Raw genomic sequence first — 24,265 nt, 5'->3', positions numbered from 1 at the left:
AAAAGGTGATGGCGACTGCTGTGAGCCCGGCTGGTGACACTGGGGACCGGCGGGGTGTTGGGGGGGTGGGGGGAAGCAGGAAGGCGCCGGTGGCGTCCCTGGAAGCCATAAAAAAAAGACCGTTTTATATTTGGAGCTGCGCGGCTCGACGCGACATTACGGTCGCGGTATTACGGTAGAGCGGGAGTGCGCATGCGCGGCGCCGGGGGCGGGCAGGACGTCCCGGCGGGTGGGCGGGGCGCCTGCGCAGAGCGCGGCGATTGGGCGGGATTACAGCGCATGCGCGGAGCCCGCGCGGGGATTGGCTGAGGGCGGCGCGCGCGGCGTACGGCGGCCGGGAGGCGAAGGCGGAAGCGGAGCCGCCATGGCGGCGGCGGCGCTGGAGCGGTGGGTGTCCGGGGAGCTGCAGGAGCTGCTGGGGCTGAGCGGCCGCCACGTCCCCGCCTTCCTGGTGGCGCTGGCCCGGCGGAGCCGCAGCGTGGAGGAGCTGCTGGAGCGGCTGCGGGAGACGGAGGCGCTGCGGGTGGAGGAGCCGCGCGTGCGCGCCTTCGCGCGGGAGCTCTGGGAAAAGGTGGGCGGGGCTCAGGGGGAAAGGGGGCGGGGCTTTGCGGGAGGGGGCGGGGCTTGTTCCTTAGACTGGGCCGGGAGGGAGGTGGGAGGGGACGGCGGGGCTTAATGCCGGGGGGGGCGTGGCTTGTGGGAAGGGGCGTGGCTGGCTGGCGGGGGGGCGTGGCTTCGTAGGTGGAGGAGCCTATGCAGGTGGGGGAGTGTGTTATGGGGTGGGGGCGTGGCCTGCCGGTGGGGCTTAACGAGAGGGGGGCGTGGCTCACCAGAAGGGGCGTGGCTTTTAGGTTTAGTGGGGGGGAGGATCCTGTGTGGGTGGGGGCGTGGTCTGCTGGCAGGCGAGGGCGGGGTTTAAAACGGTGGGGGCGTGGTTTGTGGGAATGGGCGGGGCTGCCAATTGCTTGGAAGGGCGGGGCTTTTAGTGTGGGGGCGTGGTTTTGAGCTGAGCGGGCGGGGCTTGCGGGGCGGGGGCGGGGCTTGCCTGCCTGAGCACCAGCCTCAGTGGAAGCAACAGCCAATTAGGGGCGTCGGGTTCCCGGTGGGCGGGGCCATCCTGAGGGGGGTGTGGCCCCGCGGGGGGGGCGTGGCTCCATGAGGGGGCGTGTCCTGAGTCTGTCCCCGCCCCCAGGTGCCCCGGGAGGCCCCGCGGGAGCCCCCAGGCCGGGCGGCCGAGCGGGCAGCGCGGGAGCTCCAGCGCCGCAGCCAAGGCTACCGATTGGTCGACAGCGATGACGAGGGGCCAGGCCCCGCCCCCTCCCGTGGCTCCGCCCCCCCCGGCACGGCTGACCCCCGCCCCCCGCCACCGCCGCCACCTCCGGCGCCGCCGTCGCTCCGAGTCGCCCGAGGCCTCCAGCCCCTCGCCGCCCCCCAGCCCGTGAGTAGCCCCCGATTTTGGGGTTCCCCCCCCCACCCTGGTTTTTTGGGGGCCCCCCCCCACCCTGTGGGGTTACTCCCCAATTATTGAGGTCCCCCCCCTCCCAATTATGGGGGTCTGGGACTTTCCTCCTGCCCCCTCGGTGGCACTGCAGGTGCTCAAGGTCCCTCTGGTTCTTGGGGTCCCCCCCATTATTGGGGTCCCCCCCTCCCAGTTATGGGGGTCTCAGGCTTTCCTCCTGCCCCCTCTGGGTCACTGCAGGTGCTCAATGTCCCCCTGGTTCTTGGGGTCCCCCCCTTTATGGGCGTCCCCCCTTAATTATAGGGGTCTCGGGGTTTCCTCCTGCCCTCTCAGTCTCACTACAGCTGCTCAGAGTCACCCTGATTGTCGGGGTCCCCCCCTTTTCTTGGAGCCCTCCTCAATTATGGGGGTCGTGGGGTTTTCTCCTGCTCCTTGGGGGTGACCTCAGATGCTCAGGTTCCTCCTGGTTCTCGGGGTACCCCCCACTTATGGGGGTCCCCCCCTAATTATGGGGGTATTGGGGTTTCCTCCTGCCCCCTTCAGATCACTACAGGTGCTCAGAGTCACCCTGATTCTTGAGGTCCCCCCGAACTCTTGGGGTTCCCCCCAGTTATGGGGGTTCCTGAGGGTTTCCTCCAGCCCCCTGGGTGTCACCACAGTGGCTCAGAGTCCCCAGGATATTGGGGAGCCCCCTCCAAATTTTGGGGTCCTCCAGGTTGTCCCTTCCTGACCCTTGGGGTCCCCCTGAGTTTTTGGGATCCTTACGGGTGCTGAGTCCTGCCTGGAATTTTGGGGTTCCCACCTCCAGGATCACTTAAAACCCTTCGCCCCCCCCCAAATTATTAAGATCTGTGGGGTTTGGGGGCTCCCGTGGGTTTTGGGGTCCCCCCATGTGAGTTTTTTCCCCCCTAAACCAGGACCGGGGAGCCCCCCGAGGAGCGGAAGCGGAATGGGAAGCCTCGGAGCGGAACGGCTGCGGGATTTGGAGGAACGAGACGCTTTTGCCGAGAGGCTGCGCCGCCGCGACCGCGACCGGACCCGCAGCGTCCTCGCCCGCCCCGACGCCAAGGTGAGGGGTTTGGGGGAGAGGGGGGGGCGACGCCTTTTGGGGGGTCCCTGGGGGAGATTTGGGGGGCCCTGGCTTGTGTTTGGGGGGGGCTTGATGACCTCCTGGGGGTCCCTGGATGGGATTTAAGGGGTCGCTGGGTGGGATTTACAGTGTGCCTGGGTGGGATTTAGGGGTCACAGCCAGGAATTGGGGTCCCTGGGTGGGATTTAGGGGTCACAGCCAGGAATCAGGGTCCCTAGTGGGATCTGGGGGCCCTGGCTGTGTTTGGGGGGGCTCGATGACCTCCTGGGGGTCCCTGGATGGGATTTAAGGGGTCGCTGGGTGGGATTTACAGGTGCCTGGGTGGGATTTAGGGGTCACAGCCAGGAATTGGGGTCCCTGGGGTGGGATTTAGGGTCACAGCCAGGAATTGGGGTCCCTAGTGGGATCTGGGGGGCCCTGGCTGTGTTTGGGGGGCTCTTCTGACTTCCTGGGGGTCCCTGGGTGGGATTTGGGAACTCTGGATGGGATTTAGGGGGTCCTGAGTGGGATTTGGGGGGCCCTGGCTGTGTTTGGGGTGTCCTTCTGACCTTCTTGGGGTCCCTGGGTAGGAATTTGGGGGTCCCTAGCTGTGTTTGGGGGGGCTTGATGACCTCCTGGGGATCCCTGGGTGGGATTTAGGGGGGTCGCTGGGTGGGATTTACAGGTGCCTGGGTGGGATTTAGGGGTCACAGCCAGGATTTGGGGTCCCTAGTGGGGTTTGGGGGGCCCTGATGACCTCCTGGGGGTCCCTGGGTGGGATTTGGGGGGGGGTCCCAGCTGGGATGGGGGGGGGTCCTGTCGTGTATTTGGGGGTCTCTGGGTGGGAATTGGGAGTCCCTGGTGGGATTTAGGGGGTCACAGGCAGAATGGGGGGGGAAGGATCCTTTCAGTCTCCTGGGGGTCACTGGGTGGGATTTCGGGGTCCCAGTTGGAATTGGGGGGCACTGGGTAGTACTGGGGGGAGGGGGGTGTGTGACTGGGGACTGGGGGGCCTTGCCTGACTCTTAGGGGTCCCTGGTTTGATTTAGGGGTTCCAACTGGGACTGGTGTGGGACTGGGTGGGACTGGGGGGGTCTCTAGGTGGAACTGGGTGGGGGGGGGAGCTTTTCCCGCCTCCTGGCTCAGATTTGCCCCCCCCACGCCCGGAATCGGGGGAATCTGGGGGTGCCATTAACCCCCCTCCCCCCCTTTCTCCATCCCTCTACAACTGGAATTTGGGGGTCCCCCTCCCTCTTCCCCCCCCCTTTCCCCCCCCCCCCCAGGCTATACGAAGAAGCCCAAAAACGCCTCAAAATCGCCGAAGAAGATCAAAAAACCATGGTGAGCCCCCCCCCCCCAAAAAAAAAAACCCCCAAAATCCCCACTTTGGGGCTGTTTTCGCCCGGTTTTAACCTTTTTTTATTTCTCAGATTCCGGAGCTGCGGAAAAAATCCCGTCGGGAATATTTAGCCAAAAGGGAAAAAGATAAATTAGAGGAATTGGAAGCGGAAATCGCGGACGAGGAATATTTATTCGGGAGGAGACGCTGACGGGGGGGGAGCGGCGGGAGCTGGAATATAAACGCCGGTCCGGGATCTCGCCCGCGAGTACAAAAAAGCCGGAGAAAGGAAAATTGGAAAAAAGCAACCGTTATTATATCCCCGAGGAAACCAGGGGCAAGGTGAGGGGGCCCCCCCGAAATCTCACCGCCCCCCAGTGTTCCCTCTGATCCCCCAGATCCCTCCGGCACCCCCCAATCCCCCCCCTTCCAGGGTCCCATCCGTCCTCTCCGGGGGTCCATCCGTCTCCTCCAGCCCCCCCAAAAAATGGCCTTTTATCCCTTTCAAAGTCTTTTTGGGGGCTCTTGAGACCCTCTGCAGCACCCCCAAGTTCTGCCTCTGGCCCCCCAGGGTCCCTTCCAGCCCCCCAGGACCCCCTCCAGCACCCCAAATCCCTCCTCTATCCCCCCAAAACCCCTCCCATCACCCCTGGACCCCCTCCAGCACCCCAAATCCCTCCTCTATCCCCCCAAAACCCCTCCCATCACCCCAGGACCCCCTCCAGCACCCCAAATTCCCCCTTTATCCCCCCAAAGGTGCCTCCTGTCACCCCTAGGACCCCTCCCCAGCACCCCAAATCCCTCCTCTGTCTCCCCAGGGTCCCTTCCAGCCCCCCCAGACCCCCTCCAGCACCCAAAATCCCCCCTTTTTCCTCCCCAAAACCCTCCCATCACCCCCAGGACCCCTTCCAGCACCCCAAATCCCCCCTTTATCCCCCCCCCAAGGTGCCTCGTCTCAGCTCTAGGATCCCTTCCAGCACCCCAAATCCTTTCTCTGACCCCTCAAAATCCCTCCCATGAGCCCTGGGACCTCTTACAGCCCCCCAAATCTCTCCTCTATCCCCCCAAAACCCCACCCAGTACCACCAGAAACCTCCTCCAGCATCCCAAATCCCCCCTCAACCCCCTCAGGCCCCCTTCTATCACCCCTAGGACTCCCTCCAGCACCCCAAATTCCCTCTCTGTCCCTCCAAGGTCCCTTCCGTCACCTCTGAGAGCCCTTCCAGCACCCCAAATCCTGTCTGCATCCCCCCCAAGGTCCCTCCTATCACCCTTGGGACTCCCTCCAGCACCCCAAATCCCTCCTCTATCCCCTCAGTGTCTCTCTCATCACCTCTAGCACCCCCTCCAGCACCCCAAATCCCCCCTCTATCCCCCCCAAACCCCTCCCATCACTCCTGGAACCCCCTCCAGCACCCCAAATCCTCCCTCTATCCCCCCAAAACCCCTCCCATCACCCCCAGGACCCCCTCCAGCACCCCAAATCCCCCCTCTATCCCCCCAAAACCCCTCCCATCACTCCTGGAACCCCCTCCAGCACCCCAAATCTCCCCTCTTTCCCCTCAAAACCCCTCCCAGCACCCACAGGACCCCCCCTCCAGCACCCAAATTCCCCCTCTACCACCCCAAATCCCTTCCCATCGCTGCCGACACTCCCCCCAGCACCTCAAATTCCCCTCTCCCTCTCCCCAGCGTCCCTCTTGCCATGGTGGGGGGACCTTCAGGGGGGACCCCCTGGTGATTTCACCCCTCTCCTCCCCCCGTAGAAGATCCCTGAGCGCGAGGAAGTGCCGGGGGGGGGAGGAAGAGCGAATGGCCCCCCCGGGACGAGCAGCGGCGCTGGGAGGAGGAGCGAATCGGGGCGGCTTCCTTGAGGTTCGGGGCGCGCGACGCCGCCCGCCCGCCAGCCCCCCAAGGATTACGACTTCGTGCTGGAGGAGGATGAGATGATCCAGTTCGTCAGCGCCGTGCAGATGAAGGGCACCGAGCCCGAGAAGGTGGGTGTGTGTGTGTGGGGGGGGGATTTGGGGGTCCTGGAGGTGCTGGGAGGGGTTTTGGGGGGATAGAGAAGGGATTTAGGGTGCTGGGGGTCACAGGAGGGATCTTGGGGGGATAGAGGGAGAGATTTGGGGTGCTGAAGAGGGTTCTTGGCGTGCTGGGAAGTATTTTGAGGGGGTAGAGGGGGTGCTGGAGAGGGTCCTGGGGGTACTGGGAGGGGCTTGGGGGGATAGAGAGGAGATTTGGGGTACTGGGGGGGTCTCAGAAGTGATGGGAGGGGGGTTTTGGGGGGATAGGGGAGGATTTGGGGTGTTGGAGAGGGTCCCAGGGGTGATGGGAGGAGTTTTGGGGGGATATAGGGCGGGATTTGGGGTGCTGGAGGGGGTCCTGGGGGTGATGGGAGGGGTTTTGGGAGGGATAGAGGAGGGATCCTGAAGATACTGTAGGGACCTTGGGGCCGCCAGGGGGACACTGGGAGGATGATGGGGGGGCACTGGGGACACTGGGGGTCCCTGGGAGGATGATCAGAGCCCATGGGGAGACTGGAGGGAGCCTTGGAGGATGCTGGGGAGTCACTGGGGACATTGGGGGGACACTGGGGGACCCTGGGAGGATGCTGGGTGGCCATGGGGACCCCGGGCGTGGCGTGGGGACACTGGGGGGACCCTGGGAGGATGATGGGGAGTCATTGGGACACTGGGAAGGGACACGGTGGGGGGACCCTGGGATGATCCTGGATGGCTGTGGGGACACCAGGTGCCATGGAGGGACCCTGGGAGGGTGATGGGGAGTCACTGGGATACTGGGAGGTGACACGAGGGGACCCTGGGAGGATGGGAGGGAGCCATGGGGACCCCGGGGGTGACCTGGGGGACCCCGGGGACACGGCGTGGGATCCCCCCCAGGAGGCCCCGGAGGCGGTGCCCGAGGCGGAGCGGCGGCGGCAGTCGGTGCAGGAGGCTCGGCGCAGCCTCCCCATCTTCCCCTACCGCGACGAGCTGGTGGCCGCCATCGCCCAGCACCAGATCCTGGTCATCGAGGGCGAGACCGGCTCCGGCAAGACCACCCAGATCCCCCAGTACCTGCACGAGGAGGTGGGGGGGACAGATAAGGGGGGCTGGAGGGCATCGGGGGGGCAAATAGGGGAGTTGGGGTCAGATACGGGGGCTGAGGGGTAAATGAGGGGGCATTAGGAGGGCAAATAGGGGGGTTGGAGGGCAAATGAGGGGGCATCGGGGCGTAAATAGAGGGGTTGGGGGTGATGGGGGGCAGATAAGGGGGCTGGAGGGCATCGGGGGGGCAAATAGGGGTGTTGGGGCAGATATGGAGGCTGGGGGGTAAATGAGGGGGCATTAGGAGGGCAAATAGGGGGTTGGGGGGCAAATGAGGGGGCATCGGGGCGTAGATAGAGGGGTTGGGGGTGATGGGGGGCAGATAAGGGGGCTGGGGGGCATCAGGGGGGCAAATAGAGGAGTTGGGGGCAGATACGGGGGCTGAGGCGTAAATGAGGGGGCATTAGGAGGGCAAATAGGAGGGTTGGGGGGCAAATGAGGGGGGCATCGGGGCGTAAATAGAGGGGTTGGGGGTGATGGGGGGCAGATAAGGGGGCTGGAGGGCATCGGGGGGGCAAATAGGGGAGTTGGGGGCAGATATGGAGGCTGGGGGGTAAATGAGGGGGCATTAGGAGGGCAAATAGGGGGTTGGAGGGCAAATGAAGGGGCATCGGGGCGTAAATAGAGGGGTTGGGGGTGATGGGGGGCAGATACGAGGTCTGGGGGGCATCAGGGGGGCAAATAAGGGAGTTGGGGGCAGATACGAGGGCTGGGGGGTAAATGAGGGGGCATTAGGAGGGCAAATAGGGGGTTGGAGGGCAAATGAGGGGGCATCGGGGCGTAAATAGAGGGGTTGGGGGTGATGGGGGGCAGATAAGGGGGCTGGGGGGCATCAGGGGGGCAAATAGGGGAGTTGGGGGCAGATACGGGGGCTGGGGGGTAAATGAGGGGGCATTAGGAGGGCAAATAAGGGGTTGTGGGGCAAATGAGGGGGCATCGGGGCGTAAATAGAGGGGTTGGGGGTGATGGGGGGCAGATAAGGGGGCTGGGGGGCATCGGGGGGGCAAATAGGGGGGTTGGGGGCAGATATGGAGGCTGGGGGGTAAATGAGGGGGCATTAGGAGGGCAAATAGGGGGTTGGAGGGCAAATGAAGGGGCATCAAGGGGGTAGATAGGTGGTTGGGGGGCATCAGAGGGGCAATGGGGGGCAGATAGGGGGGCATTGGGGTGTAAATAGAGGGGTTGGGGGGTGATGGGGTCAGAAGGGGGGTCTGGGGGCAAATGAGGGGGCATCAGGGGGTAAAAAGAGGGGTTGGGGGGTGATGGGGGTAGATAGGGGGGCTGGTGGGCATCGGGGGCAAATGAGAGGGCATCAAGGGGGTAGATGGGCGGTTGGGGGGCATCAGAGGGGCAACGGGGGGCAGATACGAAGGCTGGGGGGCAAATGAGGGGTCATTGGGGGGGTAAATAGAGGGGTTTGGGGGTGATGGGGGCAGATGGGGGGCTGGGGGCAAATGAGGGGGCATTGGGGGGTAAATAGAGGGGTTGAGGGGTGATGGGGGGCAGATAAGGGGACATTGGGGCAAATGAGGGGGCATCAGAGGGGTAAATAGGGGAGCTGGGGGGCAGATAGTGGTGGGGGGGGTGGAGGGCAGATAGGGGCCATGGGGGGCAAATGAGGGGGCATCAGGGGGACAAATAGGGGGGTTGGGGGCAGATATGGGGGTTGGGGGGCAAATGAGGGGGCATTAGGAGGGCAAATAGGGGAGTTGGGGGGCAGGTCGGGGTGTTGGGGGGCAGATTGGAGGCCTGGGGTGCAAATGAGGGGGCATCAGGGAGGTAAATAGGGGGGTTGGGGGGCAATAGAGGAGCAGATGGGGGGCTGGGGGGGCAGATAAAGGAGCGGGGGGGGGCAATGGGGAGAGATTGGAGGGGGGGGGGGGGTCAGAGAGAGGTTGTCACCCCCCCCCCCCCAGTGTCACGGTGTCCCCACGTCCCCAGGGGGGCAATAGGGGCACTGGGGTGCAATGGGGTGAGGTTGGGGGGCTCGGAGGGGGAGGGGGGGGGGGGGGGGGGGGAGGATTTGTCACCCCCCCCCCCCCCCCACACACACACACACACCCCCACCCCGTGACGCGGTGTCCCCTTGTCCCCCGTGTCCCCAGGGCTACACGCGGCAGGGGCTGAAGATCGGCATCACGCAGCCGCGGCGCGTGGCCGCCATGAGCGTGGCCGCCCGGGTGGCCGTGGAGATGGGCACCAAGCTGGGCAACGAGGTGACACGGGGACAAAGGAGGGGACATGAGGACACGGGGGTGAAGGACACAGGGACACGGAGGGGGACACGGGGATGTGGAGCCCCGGAGATGTGGGACACCCTGAGGGGTGGCTCTGGTGACCTGAGGGTGGCACAGGGGACCTTGGGGACACGGCTGTCCCCATCCTGGGGGCAGTAGGGGTCCTTGGGGACAGTAGGGGACCTTGGGGACGCGTCCTTGTCCCAGGGAGCCCTGAGGAACAGGGGGAACCTTAGTGACATGTCCCCATCCTTGGGGACGTGAGCGTGGCCGCCCGGGTGGCCGTGGAGATGGGCACCAAGCTGGGCAACGAGGTGACACGGGGACAAAGGAGGGGACGTGAGGACACGGGGGTGAAGGACACAGGGACACGGAGGGGGACACAGGGACACGGAGGGGGACACGGGGATGTGGAGCCCCGGAGATGTGGGACACCCTGAGGGGTGGCTCTGGTGACCTGAGGGTGGCACAGGGGACCTTGGGGACACGGCTGTCCCCATCCTGGGGGCAGTAGGGGACCTTGGGGACAGTAGGGGACCTTGGGGACGCGTCCTTGTCCCAGGGAGCCCTGAGAAACAGGGGTGACCTTAGTGACATGTCCCCATCCTTGGGGACGTGAGCGTGGCTGCCCGGGTGGCCCTGGAGATGGGCACCAAGCTGGGCAACGAGGTGACATGGGGACACCGGGGGGAACACGGGGACATGGGGACGTGGAGCCTCATGAATGTGAGGGGGGTGGGACACCCAGAGAGGTGGCCCTGGTGACCTGAGGGTGGCAGGGGTCCTTGGGGACAGTAGAATACCCTGGGGACATGTCCTTGTCCTAGGGAACCCCAGGGACACAGGAGACCCCAGGGGATGTGTCGCAATCCTGGGTGACCCCAAGGAAGATGTCCCCACCTTGGGGACACGTCCTTGTCCCAGGGAACCCTGGGGACACATCCCCATCCCGGGACACCCCAGGCCAAGCCAGGGGACTCCAGGGGACAATTAGGGACCCTGGGGACCACCGAGGTGGGGAGGGGAGGGACTCTGAGGGAGGGGGAGGTGGGGTTTGAGGGACCTGGGGAGGGGGACGGGAGTGCCACCGGGGCGGGGCGGTGACATGTCCCTTGTCCCCAGGTCGGGTACAGCATCCGCTTCGAGGACTGTACGTCGGAGCGGACGGTGCTCAAGTACATGACGGACGGGATGTTGCTGCGGGAGTTCCTGACAGAGCCCGACCTCGGCTCCTACAGGTGGCCTTGGGGACACCGGGGACACCCTGGGGACATCGGGGACACTGGGGGTGGCGGGCACATCAGGGACGTTGGGGACATCGGGGGCAGGGGGGACACTGGGGACATGGGGGTGTTGGGGGAGAGCGGAGGGATTGAGGATGCGGAGGACAGCATAGGTTGGGGGACATCGGGGACGTGTTGGGGACATCGGGGACACCCTGGGGACATCGGGGACACTGGGGGTGGCGGGCACATCAGGGACGTTGGGGACATCGGGGGCAGCGGGGACACTGGGGACATGGGGGTGTTGGGGGAGAGCGGAGGGATTGAGGATGCGGAGGACAGCATAGGTTGGGGGACATCGGGGACGTGTTGGGGACATCGGGGACACCCTGGGGACATCGGGGACACTGGGGGTGGCGGGCACATCAGGGACGTTGGGGACATCGGGGGCAGCGGGGACACTGGGGACATGGGGGTGTTGGGGGAGAGCGGAGGGATTGAGGATGCGGAGGACAGCATAGGTTGGGGGACATCGGGGACGTGTTGGGGACATCGGGGACACCCTGGGGACATCGGGGACACTGGGGGTGGCGGGCACATCAGGGACGTTGGGGACATCGGGGGCAGCGGGGACACTGGGGACATGGGGGTGTTGGGGGAGAGCGGAGGGATTGAGGATGCGGAGGACAGCATAGGTTGGGGGACCTTGGGGACACCTTGGGGACATCGGGGACGTGTTGGGGACATCGGGGACACCGGGGGTGCTGGGGACACCAGGGACATTGGGGACACTGGGGACGTGGGGGCGTTGGGGGAGAGCAGAGGGATTTGGGATGTTGGGGACAGCATAGGCTGGGGGACCTTAGGGACATGTTGGGGACCTTGGGGACACGTTGGAGACATTGGGGACACTGGGGGTGGTGGAGAGGCCAGGCACATCAGGGGCATTGGGGACACTGGGGACATCGAGGTGTCAGGGGAGCGTGGAGGGATTGGGGATGTTGGGGACAGCATAGGCTGGGGGACCTCGGGGACCTTGGGGACACCGAGGTCATTGGGGACATCAGGGGCATTGGGGACACTGGGGACATGGGAGTGACGAGGGAGAGCGGAGAGATTGGGGGTGTCGGGGACATCATAGGCTGGGGGACATTGGGGACACCTCGGGGACACATTGGGGACATCGGGGACACTGGGGGTGCTGGGGACACCAGGGACATCGGGGATGCCAGGGGCATTGGGGACACTGGGGACATGGGGACGTTGGGGGAGAGCAGAGGGATTGAGGACGTAGCATAGGCTGGGGGACCTTGGGGACATGTTGGGGACCTTGGGGACACAGGGATGGGGACAGTAAGGTGTGGGGAGAGGTTAAGGGACAGTGGGGGGACACTGGGGACGCAGCGGGGGCTGGCAGAGTGGCCGTGTGTCCCCAGTGCTGTCCCTGTCCTTAGTCTGACTGGTGTCACTTTGGTGTCCCCGTGTCCCTGTCCCCGTGTCACTGTGTCTTCTCTCACGTCCCAACACCCCTGTGACTGTCCCCGTGCCTGGCCTTGTGTCCCCACACGTGTCCCTGTGTCCCCATACCTGTCCCCACACGTGTCCCCATACCTGTCCCCATGTCCCCATACCTGTCCCCCTACCTGTCCCTGTGTCCCCATACCTGTCCCCTATGCCTGACCCCATGTCCCCATGCTTGTCCCCACGTCCCTGTGCCCGTCCCCGTGTCCCCACACGTGTCCCCGTCCTGTCCCCGTGCATACCTGTCCCCATCTCCCCACACGTGTCCCCATGCCTGTCCCCATGTCCCCATACCTGTCCCCCTACCTGTCCCCGTGTCCCCATGCCTGTCCCCGTGTCCCCATACCTCTCCCCACATGTGTCCCCATGCCTGTCCCCATGTCCCCATACCTGTCCCCCTACCTGTCCCCGTGTCCCCATGCCTGTCCCTGTGTCCCCATACCTCTCCCCACATGTGTCCCCATGCCTGTCCCCACGTCCCCATACCTGTCCCCCTACCTGTCCCTGTGTCCCCATGCCTGTCCCCATGTCCCCATACCTGTCCCCCCCACCTCTCCCCGTGTCCCCACACGTGTCCCTGTGTCCCCATACCTGTCCCCACGCCTGTCCCTGTGTCCCTATGTCTGTTCCCATGTCCCCATACCTGTCCCCCCCACCTCTCCCCGTGTCCCCACACGTGTCCCCGTGTCCCCATATCTGTCCCCATGTCCCCATACCTCTTCCCACATGTGTCCCCATACCTGTCCCCATGTCCCCATACCTGTCCCCTATGCCTGACCCCATGTCCCCATGCTTGTCCCCACGTCCCTGTGCCCGTCCCCGTGTCCCCATGCCTGTCCCCATGTCCCCATACCTGTCCCCCTACCTGTCCCTGTGTCCCCACACCTGTCCCCATGTCCCCATACCTGTCCCCACACGTGTCCCCATGCCTGTCCTCATGTCCCTATACCTGTCCCCCCCACCTCTCCCCGTGTCCCCACACGTGTCCCTGTGTCCCCATACCTGTCCCCACGCCTGTCCCTGTGTCCCTGTGTCTGTCCCCATGTCCCCACACGTGTCCCTTTGCCTGTCCCCATGGTCCCATACCTGTCCTCCCCGTGTCCCCACGCCTGTCCCCATGTCCCCATACCTGTCCCCATGTCCCCATACCTCTTCCCACATGTGTCCCCATACCTGTCCCCATGTCCCCATACCTGTCCCCTATGCCTGACCCCATGTCCCCATGCTTGTCCCCACGTCCCTGTGCCCGTCCCCGTGTCCCCATGCCTGTCCCCATGTCCCCATACCTGTCCCCCTACCTGTCCCCGTGTCCCCACACCTGTCCCCATGTCCCCATACCTGTCCCCACACGTGTCCCCATGCCTGTCCTCATGTCCCTATACCTGTCCCCCCCACCTCTCCCCGTGTCCCCACACGTGTCCCTGTGTCCCCATACCTGTCCCCACGCCTGTCCCTGTGTCCCTGTGTCTGTCCCCATGTCCCCACACGTGTCCCTTTGCCTGTCCCCATGGTCCCATACCTGTCCTCCCCGTGTCCCCACACCTGTCCCTGTGTCCCCATACCTGTCCCCATGCCTGTCCCCGTGTCCCTGTGTCTGTCCCCATGTCCCCACATGTGTCCCTTTGCCTGTCCCCATGGTCCCATACCTGTTCTCCCCGTGTCCCCACACCTGTCCCCGTGTCCCCATACCTGTCCCCATGTCCCCATACCTCTTCCCACATGTGTCCCCATACCTGTCCCCATGTCCCCATACCTGTCCCCTATGCCTGACCCCATGTCCCCATGCTTGTCCCCACGTCCCTGTGCCCGTCCCCGTGTCCCCACACGTGTCCCCCGTCCTGTCCCCGTGTCCCCGCAGCGTGATCATGGTGGACGAGGCTCACGAGCGCACGCTGCACACGGACGTGCTCTTCGGGCTGATCAAGGACATCGCGCGGTTCCGTCCCCAGCTGAAGGTGCTGGTGGCCTCGGCCACCCTCGACACCCAGCGCTTCTCCGCCTTCTTCGACCAGGCCCCCGTCTTCCGCATCCCCGGGCGCCGCTTCCCCGTCGACATCTACTACACCAAGGTGACACGGGGACAGCGGGGGACACGGGGGGACGTGGAGGGGTGTGGGGCACTGGGGGACACGGGGGGACACGAGGGGACATGGGGGGTGTGGGGCGCTGGGGGATCAGGGGACACGGGGGGACATGGGGGGTATGGGGCACGGGGGGATGAGGGGACACGGGGGGACATGGGGGGTGTGGGGCGCTGGGGTGCAAGGGGACACAGGGGGACATGGGGGGTGTGGGGCGCTGGGGGACACGGAGGGACATGGGGGGTGTGGGGCGCTGGGGGACATGAGGGGTGTGGGGCGCTGGGGGACAAGGGGACACGGGGGGACATGGGGCGTGTGGGGCGCTGGGGGATGATGGGACACGAGGGGACATGGGGGGTGTGGGGCGCTGGAGGACATGGGGGGACATGGGGGGTGTGGGGCGCTGGGGTGCAAGGGGACACGGGGGGACATGGGGGGACATGGGGGGTGTGGGGCACTGGGGGACACGGGGGGACACGAGGGGACATGGGGGTGTGGGGCGCTGGGGGATGAGGGGACACGGGGGGACATGGGGGGTGTGGGGCGCTGGGGGACACGGGGGGACATGAGGGGTGTGGGGCGCTGGGGGACAAGGGGAACTTGGGGTTCATGGGGGGTGTGGGACACGGGGGGACACGGGGGACATGGGGGGTGTGGGGCGCTGGGGGACAAGGGGACATGGGGGGACATGGGGGGTGTGGGGCGCTGGGGGACAAGGGGACACGGGGGGACATGGGGGTGTGGGGCGCTGGGGGACGAGGGGACACGGGGGGACATGGGGGGTGTGGGGCGCTGGGGGACAAGGGGACATGGGGGGACATGGAGGATATGGGGCACTGGGGGACAAGGGGACACGGGGGGACACGGGGGGACATGGGGGGTATGGGGCGCTGGGGGACGAGGGGACACGGGGGGACATGGGGGGTGTGGGACGCTGGGGGACACGGGGGGACACAGGGGGACACAGGTGACAGGGGGGCAGCAGGGGGATGTGGGGCAGTGGGGGATGCCAGGCTGCTGGGGACAGGGGGACAAGGAAGGGGACATCTGGGGACACTGGGGGGTGTTGGAGGACATGGGGGCACTGGGGGACATTGGGGATGCTCCAAAGGAAAGGGAGGGGACATGGGGACACAAGGGACGTGGGGGTGGCATGGGACATGGGACTCCGGGGGCAGGGGGACCTCAGGGGACATGAGAGGTGACGGGGGACGAGGGGACAGCGAGGGACACGGGGAGGGACACGGGGGTCCCGGGGAACGTGGGGACACTGGGGGACGCGGGGACACGTGGGGACGGGGGGACACTGGGCAACAGGGGGATGGCTGGGGACACTTGGGGACACCCAGTGCTTATGTCCCGTCCCCCGTCCCCCCCCCCGATGTCCCCCCGATGTCCCCTTGATGTCCCCTCCCCAGGCGCCCGAGGCCGATTACCTGGAGGCCTGTGTGGTGTCGGTGCTGCAGATCCACGTCACCCAGCCCCCTGGGGACATCCTCGTCTTCCTCACCGGCCAGGTGGGTGTCCCCCTGTCACCCCTGTCCCCTCCCTGTCACCCCTGTCCCCTCACTGCCACCTTCCGTGTCCCCCCTGGGCACCCTCCTGTCCTCTTCCTGCCACCCACATGTCCCCTGGGCACCCCCTGTGCCACCCAGCCCCCTGGGGACATCCTCATCTTCCTCACCGGCCAGGTGGGTGTCCCCGTGTCACTGTGTCACCCTGTCCCCTTCCTGCCACCCACGTGTCCCCTTTCCGCGCCCTGGTCACCCCCTGTATCTCTCCCCCCTCCATGTCCCCATGTCCCCCTGGGCATCCCCTTCCCCCCCCAGAGTCCCCATGTCCCCTGAGTGTCTCCATCCCCGTGGGTGTCCCCATCCCCCGGGATGTCCCCGTGCCACCCTGTGTCCCCTTTCCCCCCGGGTGTCCCCATCCCCTGGGATGTCCCCATGTCCCCCTGGGCATCCCCTTCCCCCCCAGAGTCCCCATGTCCCCTGAGTGTCCCCGTGCCCTGGGATGTCCCTGTGTCCCCCGGGTATCCCTGTCCCTCTGGGTGTCCCCGTGCCACCCTGTGTCCCCATTCTCCTGGACATCTCCACCCCCAGGTGTCCCCTTCCCCCCTGGGTGTCCCCATCCCCGGGCATCCCCTTCCCCCCCAGCGTCCCAATGTCCCCTGATTGTCCCCGTCCCCGTGGGTGTCCCCATCCCCTGGGATGTCCCTGTGCCACCCTGTGTCCCCTGTCCCCCTGGGCATCTCTGTCCCTCTGGGTATCCCCGTCCCCTGGGATATTCCCATGTCCCCTGGGTATCCCTGTCCTTCTGGGTGTCCCCATGTCCCCTGGGTGTCCCTGTCCCCGTGGGTATCCCCATTGCCTGGGATGCCCCTGTGTCCCCTGGGCGTCCCCTTTCTTCCCAGAGTTCCCATGTTCCCTGGGTGTCCCCGTGCCACCCTGTGTCCCCATTCTCCTTGGGTGTCCCCATCCCTGGGCATCCCTGTCCCCCTGGGTATCCCCGTCCCCTGGGATGTCCCCGTGTCCCCCGGGTATCCCTGTCCCTCTGGGTGTCCCCATCCCCTGGGATGTCCCTGTGCCACCCTGTGTCCCCTGTCCCCCCGGGCATCCCTGTCCCTCTGGGTGTCCCCATCCCCTGGGATGTCCCCGTGCCACCCTGTGTTCCCGTTCTCCCTGGGTGTCCCCATCCCCGGGCATCCCTGTCCCCCTGGGTATCCCTGTCCCTCTGGGTGTCCCCGTGTCCCCTGCGTGTCCCCGTCCCCGTGGGTGTCCCCTCAGCGTCCCCACGGTGTCCCGGTGGCAGGAGGAGATCGAGGCCTGCGTGGAGCTGCTGCAGGAGCGGTGCCGCCGCCTGGGCTCCCGCCTGGCCGAGCTGCTGGTGCTGCCCATCTACGCCAACCTGCCCTCTGACATGCAGGCCCGCATCTTCCAGCCCACCCCCCCCGGCGCCCGCAAGGTGGGCACGGCCCCTTTAAGAGGAGAGGAGGAGCTTCCGGGGAGGGGCGGGGCTTCCACGGGGGGGGCGGAGCCTCAGGGTGGAGCCTCGAAGGGGTGGGAGGGGGGAAGCGAGGGAAGGAGAGTGAGAGTGGGGGCTTTTGGAGGGGGCGGGGCTTTTGGAGGGGGCGTGGCTTTAGAGGGGGCGTGGCTTATGGGGGTGTGGCTCGGGGGGTGGGGTTTGGGGGGGTGGGGCAACCTGCCCTCCGACATGCAGGCCCGCATCTTCCAGCCCACCCCCCCCCCCCCCTTGGTGCCCGCAAGGTGGGCACGGCCCCTTTAAGAGGAGAGGAGGGGCTTCCGGGGAGGGGCGGGGCCTCCAAGAGGGGGCGGGGCCTCCAAGGGGGGGGCGGGGCCTCGGGGTGGAGCCTGGGAGGGGCAGAGAAGGGGGAACCGGAGGGGGTGTGTGTGTGGTGGAGAGGGGGTGGGGCTTAAGGGGGTGTGGTCTGAAGGGGTGGGGCTTATGGGGGTGGAGTCTAAGAGGGGGTGGGGCCTAAAGGGGTGGGGGTTCAGGGGGTGGGGTTATGGTGGAGTTTAAAGGGGTGGGGCTTAATAGGGTGGGGTCAGAGGGGGTAGGGATTAAGGGGTGGGGCTTAGGGTGGCATCTAAGGGGTGGAGCTTGAGGGGTGGGGCTTAAGGGGGAGGGGTTTGGGGGTGGGGCTTAGGGTCTGGTTTAAGGGGGCGGGGCTTAAGGGGGCAGTGCTTAGGGGCGGTGCTTAAGGGGGTGTTGCTTAAGGGGCGGGGCTTAAGGGGGCGGGGCTTGGGGGTGGCATCTAAGGGGCGGAGCTTAATAAGGTGGAGTTAAAGGGACGGGGTTTATGAATCCAAGGGGTGTGGCCTCGGGGGGGGGGTGTGGAGCCTAGGGGTGTGGCCTCAGGATGGAGGGGGGCGGAGCCTGTGGTGGGCGGAGCCTGTGATGTCCCCGTGTGTGTGTGTGTGTGTCCCCCCCAGGTGGTGGTGGCCACCAACATCGCGGAGACGTCGGTGACCATCGATGGCATCGTCTACGTGCTGGACCCCGGGTTCTGCAAACAGAAGAGCTACAGCGCCCGCACCGGCATGGAGTCCCTGGTGGTCACCCCCTGCTCCCGGGTACCGTCCCCCCCCTGTCACTCCCCCCTGTCACCCCTCCTGTCACCCCCCCTGTCACCCCCACGGTCCCCCGAGGCGGCTGCCTCCCCCCCCCCCCTTCCCCCAGCCCAGGGTCCTTTCTGTGGGGTCGGGGTGTCCCCATGTCCCCGGCGTCCTCGTGGGGAGGGGGGTTCTGGTGGGCTCTGGTGTCCCCGTGTCCCCATGTCCCCATGTCCCCGTGTCCCCGTGTCCCCACGTCCCTTGGTCCCTGTGTCCCCACGTCCCTTGGTCCCTGTGTCCCCATGTCCCTTGGTCCCCACGTCCCCATGTCCCTTGGTCCCCACATCCCCATGTCCCTTGGTTCCCACGTCCCCATGTCCCCATGTCCCCACGTCCCCGTGTCCCCATGTCCCCACGTCCCTTGGTCCCTGTGTCCCCATGTCTCTGTGACCCCATGTCCCCATGTCCCCACATCCCTTGGTCCCCATGTCCCCACGTCCCCGTGTTCCCACGTCCCTTGGTCCCTGTGTTCCCACGTCCCCACGTCCCTTGGTCCCCACGTCCCTTGGTCCCTGTGTCCCCATGTCCCCACGTCCCCGTGTCCCCACATCCCTTGGTCCCTGTGTCTCCATCTCCCCATGTCACTGGGTCCCCAGGTCTCCATGTCCCTTCTCTGGGTCCCCATGTCTCTGGGTCACCATCTCCCAATATCTCTGAGTCCCCACGGGCAGCCGTGTCCCTTGTCCTCCTCATGCCACCAGGTCCCCAAGTCCCTGTGTCCCCATGTCCTTTGGTCTACAAATCCCCAGGTCTCCATGTCCCCATGTCCCCACATCTCTCTGTCCCTTGTCCCCCAGCTCCCCACGTCCCTTGGTCTCCAAATCCCCAGGTCTCCATGTCCCCACATCTCTGTGTCCCTTGTCCCTCTCCTGCTTCCATGTCCCTTGGTCTCCATGTCCCCCTGTCCCTTGGTCCTCATGTCCCCAGGTCCCCCACGTCCCTTGGTCTCTAAATCTCCAGGTCTTCATGTCCCCACATCTCTCTGTCCCTTGGTCCCCATGTCCCCAGGTCCCCACATCCCTTGGTCTCCAAGTCCCTATGCCCCCACATCTCTGTGTCCCCGTGTCCCCATGCCTGTGGGTCCCCATGGGCAGCCGTGTCCCTGTGTCCCCTCGACCCCATGGCCCCGTGGGTGACGGGTGATGGTGGCCCGCAGGCCTCGGCGAACCAGCGCGCTGGCCGGGCTGGCCGGGTGGCTCCCGGGAAGTGCTTCCGCCTCTACACGGCCTGGGCCTTCCAGCACGAACTGGAGGAGACCCCAGTGCCCGAGATCCAACGCGCCGACCTGGGCTCTCTCGTCCTGCTCCTCAAGAGCCTCGGTGAGATATGGGGGGCTGGGACCCATAGGGGCATCTGGGGGGGGCATTGGGAGGTCTTAGAGGGCATTGGGACATCTCAGGAGGCATCTCAGGAACCATCAGGGCATCTCAGGAGGCATCTCAGGGGCCATTGGAGCATCCTAGAGGCCATGAAGGCATCTCAGGGGGCATCTGGGCATCTCAGGGACCATCGGGGCATCTCAGGAGGCATCTCAGGGGCCATTGGAGCATCTTGGGGACCTTCAGGACATCTCAGGAGGCATCTCAGGGGGCATTGGGGCCTCTCGGGGGCCATCAGGACATCTCAGGAGGCATCTGGGGGAGCATCAGGGCAACCTAAGGGGCAGTGGGACATCTTAGAGAGCATTGGGGCATCTCAGGGGGTCATCAGGGCATCTCAGGAGGCCTCTCGGAGATCATCAGGGCATCTCAGAAGATATCTCAGGAGGCATTGGAGCATCTCAGGAGTCATCTCAGGGCACAGGGGTACCACTGGGGACACCTGGGCACCTCGGGGACCATCAGGACATCTCGGGAGGCATCTCAAGGGCATCTTGGGGGCTGTTGGGGCATCTCGAGGGACATATGAGGACAAAAGGGACCTCGAGGCAGGGCCACAGCTGGGGGGGGGGGGGGGGACTGGGGGACAGTGGGGACACGTGGGGCTGGGGGACACCCCAGGGGGACCAGGAGGTGGCCCTGAGGTGACAACGGGTGACGTCCTTGTCCCCAGGCATCAATGACCTGATCCACTTCGACTTCCTGGACCCCCCGCCCCACGAGACGCTGGTGCTGGCGCTGGAGCAGCTCTACGCCCTGGGCGCCCTCAACCACCTGGGCGAGCTCACCACGGTACTGGGAGCACTGGGAGGGAGTGGGGTGGTGGTGGTGGACCCCATGGGTGAGCTCACCGCAGTACTGGGAGGGACTGGCAGCACTGGGAGGGACTGGGATGGTGGTGGTGGTGGACCCTTGTGGTTGAGTTCACCATGGTACTGGGAGGGACTGGGGGGGTGGTGGTGGACCCCGTCGGTGAGCTCACGGCGGTACTGGGATGGTAATGGTGGACTCCATGGATGAGCTCACCATGGTACTGGGAGGGACTGGGATCACTGGGAGGGATTGGGATGGTGGTGGTGGATCCCGTGGGTGAGCTCACCACAGTACTGGGAGCACTGGGATGGTGCTGGTGGACCCCATGGGTTGGTGGACCCAATGGGTGAGTTCATTGTGGTACTGGGAGCACTGGGAGGGACTGGGATGGTGGTGGTGGACCCCGTGGGTGATCTCGTGGTGGTACTGGGAGCACTGGGCGGGGTGACTGGGAGCACTGGGCCCTGACGCTGTCCCCTGTCCCCAGCTGGGCCGGCGCATGGCGGAGCTGCCGGTGGAGCCCATGTTGGCCAAGATGATCCTGGCCTCCCAGCAGTGAGTGTCACCCGCTGTCCCCAGGGGTCCCCAAGTGTCCCCAAGTGTCCTTGAATGTCCCCACGTGTCCTGGTGATGTCCCCTGGATGTCCCCCGGGTTGTCTCCCGTTGTCCCTGGGTGTCCCCTGCTGTCCCCTGGGTTGTCCCTGGAGTGTCTTGGTGGTGTCCCCTGCGTGTCCTTGGGTTGTCCCCAGGTGTCCTGGTGCTGTCCCCTGGGTGGTCCCTTGGGTGTCCCCAGGGTTGTCCCTGGTTGTCCTTGTGATGTCCCCTGGGTGTCCTTAGGTTGTCCCCTGGGTGTCCTCGTGGTGTCCCCTGGGTGGTCCCCATGGTATCCTTGTGGTGTCCCCATGGTGTCCCCATGTTGTCCCCCTGGGTTGTCTCTATGTTGTCCCTAGGCGTCCTTGTGGTGTCCCCTGTGTTGTCCCTGGGTGTCCTCGTGGTGTCCCCAGGGTGGTCCTCATGGTGTCCCCATATGGTCCCTGGGTGTCCTCAGGTTGTCCCTGGGTGTCTTGTGGTGTCCCTTGGGTTGTCCCCTGGGTGGTCCCTGGGTGTCCTTATGATGTCCCCAGGGTGGTCCCCATGGTGTCCCCATGGTGTCCCTTGGGTTGTCCCTGGGTGTCCTTATGGTGTCCCCATGGTGTCCCCAGGTTTTCTCTGTGTTGTCCCTAGGTGTCCTCGTGGTGTCCCCAGGGTGGTCCCCATATTGTCACCAGGTGTCCCTGGTCCTTGTGGTGTCCCCAGGGTGGTCCTTATAGTGTCCCCATGGTGGTCCCCATATTGTCCCCAGGTGTCCCTGGGTCTCCTTGTGGTGTCCCCGGGGTGGTCCTTATGGTGTCCCCGTGGTGTCCCCATGGTGTCCCCATATTGTCCCCGGGTGTCCCTGGGTCTCCTTGTGGTGTCCCCAGGGTGGTCCTTATGGTGTCCCCATGGTGTCCCCATGGTGGTCCCCATATTGTCCCCAGGTGTCCCTAGGTGTCCTCGTGGTGTCCCCAGGGTGGTCCCCAGGGCGGTCCCCATGGTGTCCCCATATTGTCCCTGGGTCTCCTTGTGTTGTCCCCGGGGTGGTCCTTATGGTGTCCCCGTGGTGTCCCCGTGGTGTCCCCATATTGTCCCCAGGTGTCCCTGGGTCTCCTTGTGGTGTCCCCAGGGTGGTCCTTATGGTGTCCCCTGGGTTGTCCCCAGGGTGGTCCCCATGATGTCCCCATATTGTCCCCAGGTGTCCCTGGGTCTCCTTGTGGTGTCCTCTGGGTGGTCCCCATGGTGTCACCATATTGTCCCCAGGTGTCCCTGGGTCTCCTCGTGGTGTCCCCTGGGTGGTCCCCATGATGTCCCCATATTGTCCCCAGGTGTCCCTGGGTCTCCTCGTGGTGTTCCCATGGTGGTCCCCATGGTGCCTCCAGGTTGTCCCTGGATGTCCCCATGGTGGTCCCCATGGTGTCCCCTGGGTTGTCCCCTAGGTGGTCCCCATGGTGTCTCCAGGTTGTCCCTGGGTGTCCTTATGGTGGTCCCCATGGTGGTTCCCATAGTGTCCCCTGAGTTGTCCCCTGGGTGGTCCCCATGGTATCCCCATATTGTCCCCAGGTGTCCCTGGGTCTCCTTGTGGTGTCCCCAGGGTGGTCCTTATGGTGTCCCCTGGGTTGTCCCCTGGGTGGTCCCCATGATGTCCCCATATTGTCCCCAGGTGTCCCTGGGTCTCCTTGTGGTGTCCCTGGGGTGGTCCTTATGGTGTCCCCATGATGTCCCCATATTGTCCCCAGGTGTCCCTGGGTCTCCTTGTGGTGTCCCTGGGGTGGTCCTTATGGTGTCCCCATGGTGTCCCCATATTGTCCCCAGGTGTCCCTGGGTCTCCTTGTGGTGTCCCCAGGGTGGTCCCCATGGTGTCCCCATGGTGTCCCCATATTGTCCCCAGGTGTCCCTGGGTCTCCTTGTGGTGTCCCCAGGGTGGTCCTTATGGTGTCCCCATATTGTCCCCAGGTGTCCCTGGGTCTCCTTGTGGTGTCCCTGGGGTGATCCTTATGGTGTCCCCTGGGTTGTCCCCTGGGTGGTCCCCATGGTGTCCCCATATTGTCCCCAGGTGTCCCTGGGTCTCCTCGTGGTGTTCCCATGGTGGTCCCCATGGTGTCCCCATGGTGTCTCCAGGTTGTCCCTGGATGTCCCCATGGTGGTCCCCATGGTGTCCCCTGGGTTGTCCCCTAGGTGGTCCCCATGGTGTCTCCAGGTTGTCCCTGGGTGTCCTTATGGTGGTCCCCATGGTGGTTCCCATAGTGTCCCCTGAGTTGTCCCCTGGGTGGTCCCCATGGTATCCCCATATTGTCCCCAGGTGTCCCTGGGTCTCCTTGTGGTGTCCCCGGGGTGGTCCTTATGGTGTCCCCTGGGTTGTCCCCTGGGTGGTCCCCATGATGTCCCCATATTGTCCCCAGGTGTCCCTGGGTCTCCTTGTGGTGTCCCTGGGGTGGTCCCCATGGTGTCCCCATATTGTCCCCAGGTGTCCCTGGGTCTCCTCGTGGTGTCCCCTGGGTGGTCCCCATGATGTCCCCATATTGTCCCCAGGTGTCCCTGGGTCTCCTCGTGGTGTCACCCCTGGCTTCTCCATGGCCATCCTGCTGCTCCCCCGTTGTCCCCAACTGTCCCAGTGGCGTTGTGTGTGTGTGCGTGTGCGTGTGTGCGCGTCCCCGATCTCCCCCAATCCCCGGGGGGGGTGGGTGGGAGGGTGGTGACACCCCATCCCTGGTGACACGGGGACGTGTGTGTGTGTGTCCCCCCCCCCTCAAGGTACGGCTGCACGGAGGAGGTGCTGACGGTGGCCGCCATGCTCTCCGTCAACAACGCCATCTTCTACCGCCCCAAGGACAAGGTCCTTCACGCCGACAGCGCCCGCCTGGGCTTCCACGTCCCGGGGGGGGACCACCTCGTCCTGCTCAACGTCTACAACCAGGCACGGGGGGGGGGGGGGGGGGGGGGGGACACACACACATACGACATGACACCCCCACGGGGCGGGGGACACCGAGGGGACACCGAAGGGGGGAGGTGGAGGAGGGATGGGATGGGGCTGGGGGAGGTGGGTTTGGGGGGAAGGGGGGGTTCCGGGGGGGGTTGTGGGGTTTTATGGGGGGGGGGGTGGTCTTGGGGGGGGGGGGGGGCAGAGGGGGTGCTGGGGGGGGTTATGGGGTGTTTTGGGGGGGCGTTGGGGGGATCTTGGGGGGTTCTGGGGGCAAATAAGGGGTTTGGGGGGGTTCTGGGGGGTGTTTTGGGGGGGGTGTGGGGGGGATGTGGGGTTTTAGGGGGGGTGTGGTCTTGGGGGGGGCAGAGGGGGGGCTGGGGGGGGTTTATGGGGTGTTTTGGG

General features: G+C 65.4%; 1 protein-coding gene across 1 annotated transcript; it reads left to right on the top strand.

The window, feature by feature from the left end:
* Nucleotides 1–364: 364 nt before the first annotated feature.
* Nucleotides 365–23,854, top strand: LOC141478421 (pre-mRNA-splicing factor ATP-dependent RNA helicase DHX16-like; the record flags this gene model as incomplete). The annotated part of the gene is given in 24 exon segments (XM_074167505.1): nucleotides 365–571; nucleotides 1,193–1,363; nucleotides 1,365–1,442; nucleotides 2,377–2,422; nucleotides 2,425–2,529; nucleotides 3,814–3,869; nucleotides 3,959–4,064; nucleotides 4,067–4,114; nucleotides 4,117–4,156; nucleotides 4,158–4,209; nucleotides 5,634–5,660; nucleotides 5,663–5,764; nucleotides 5,766–5,864; nucleotides 6,771–6,959; nucleotides 9,083–9,193; nucleotides 10,337–10,452; nucleotides 13,817–14,027; nucleotides 15,458–15,556; nucleotides 16,851–17,003; nucleotides 17,993–18,133; nucleotides 19,329–19,491; nucleotides 20,225–20,343; nucleotides 20,852–20,919; nucleotides 23,692–23,854. Coding segments are annotated over 24 exon segments (2,670 nt in total), but the record flags the coding sequence as incomplete, so codon positions are not given.
* Between the last annotated feature and the right edge of the window lie 411 nt (nucleotides 23,855–24,265).

The sequence above is a fragment of the Numenius arquata genome, unplaced genomic scaffold (assembly GCF_964106895.1).
Source record: "Numenius arquata unplaced genomic scaffold, bNumArq3.hap1.1 HAP1_SCAFFOLD_1113, whole genome shotgun sequence".
Lineage (NCBI taxonomy): Eukaryota > Metazoa > Chordata > Aves > Charadriiformes > Scolopacidae > Numenius > Numenius arquata.
The sequence above is the reverse complement of the archived record's forward strand: the minus strand, read 5'-3'. Positions and strand labels throughout refer to the sequence as shown.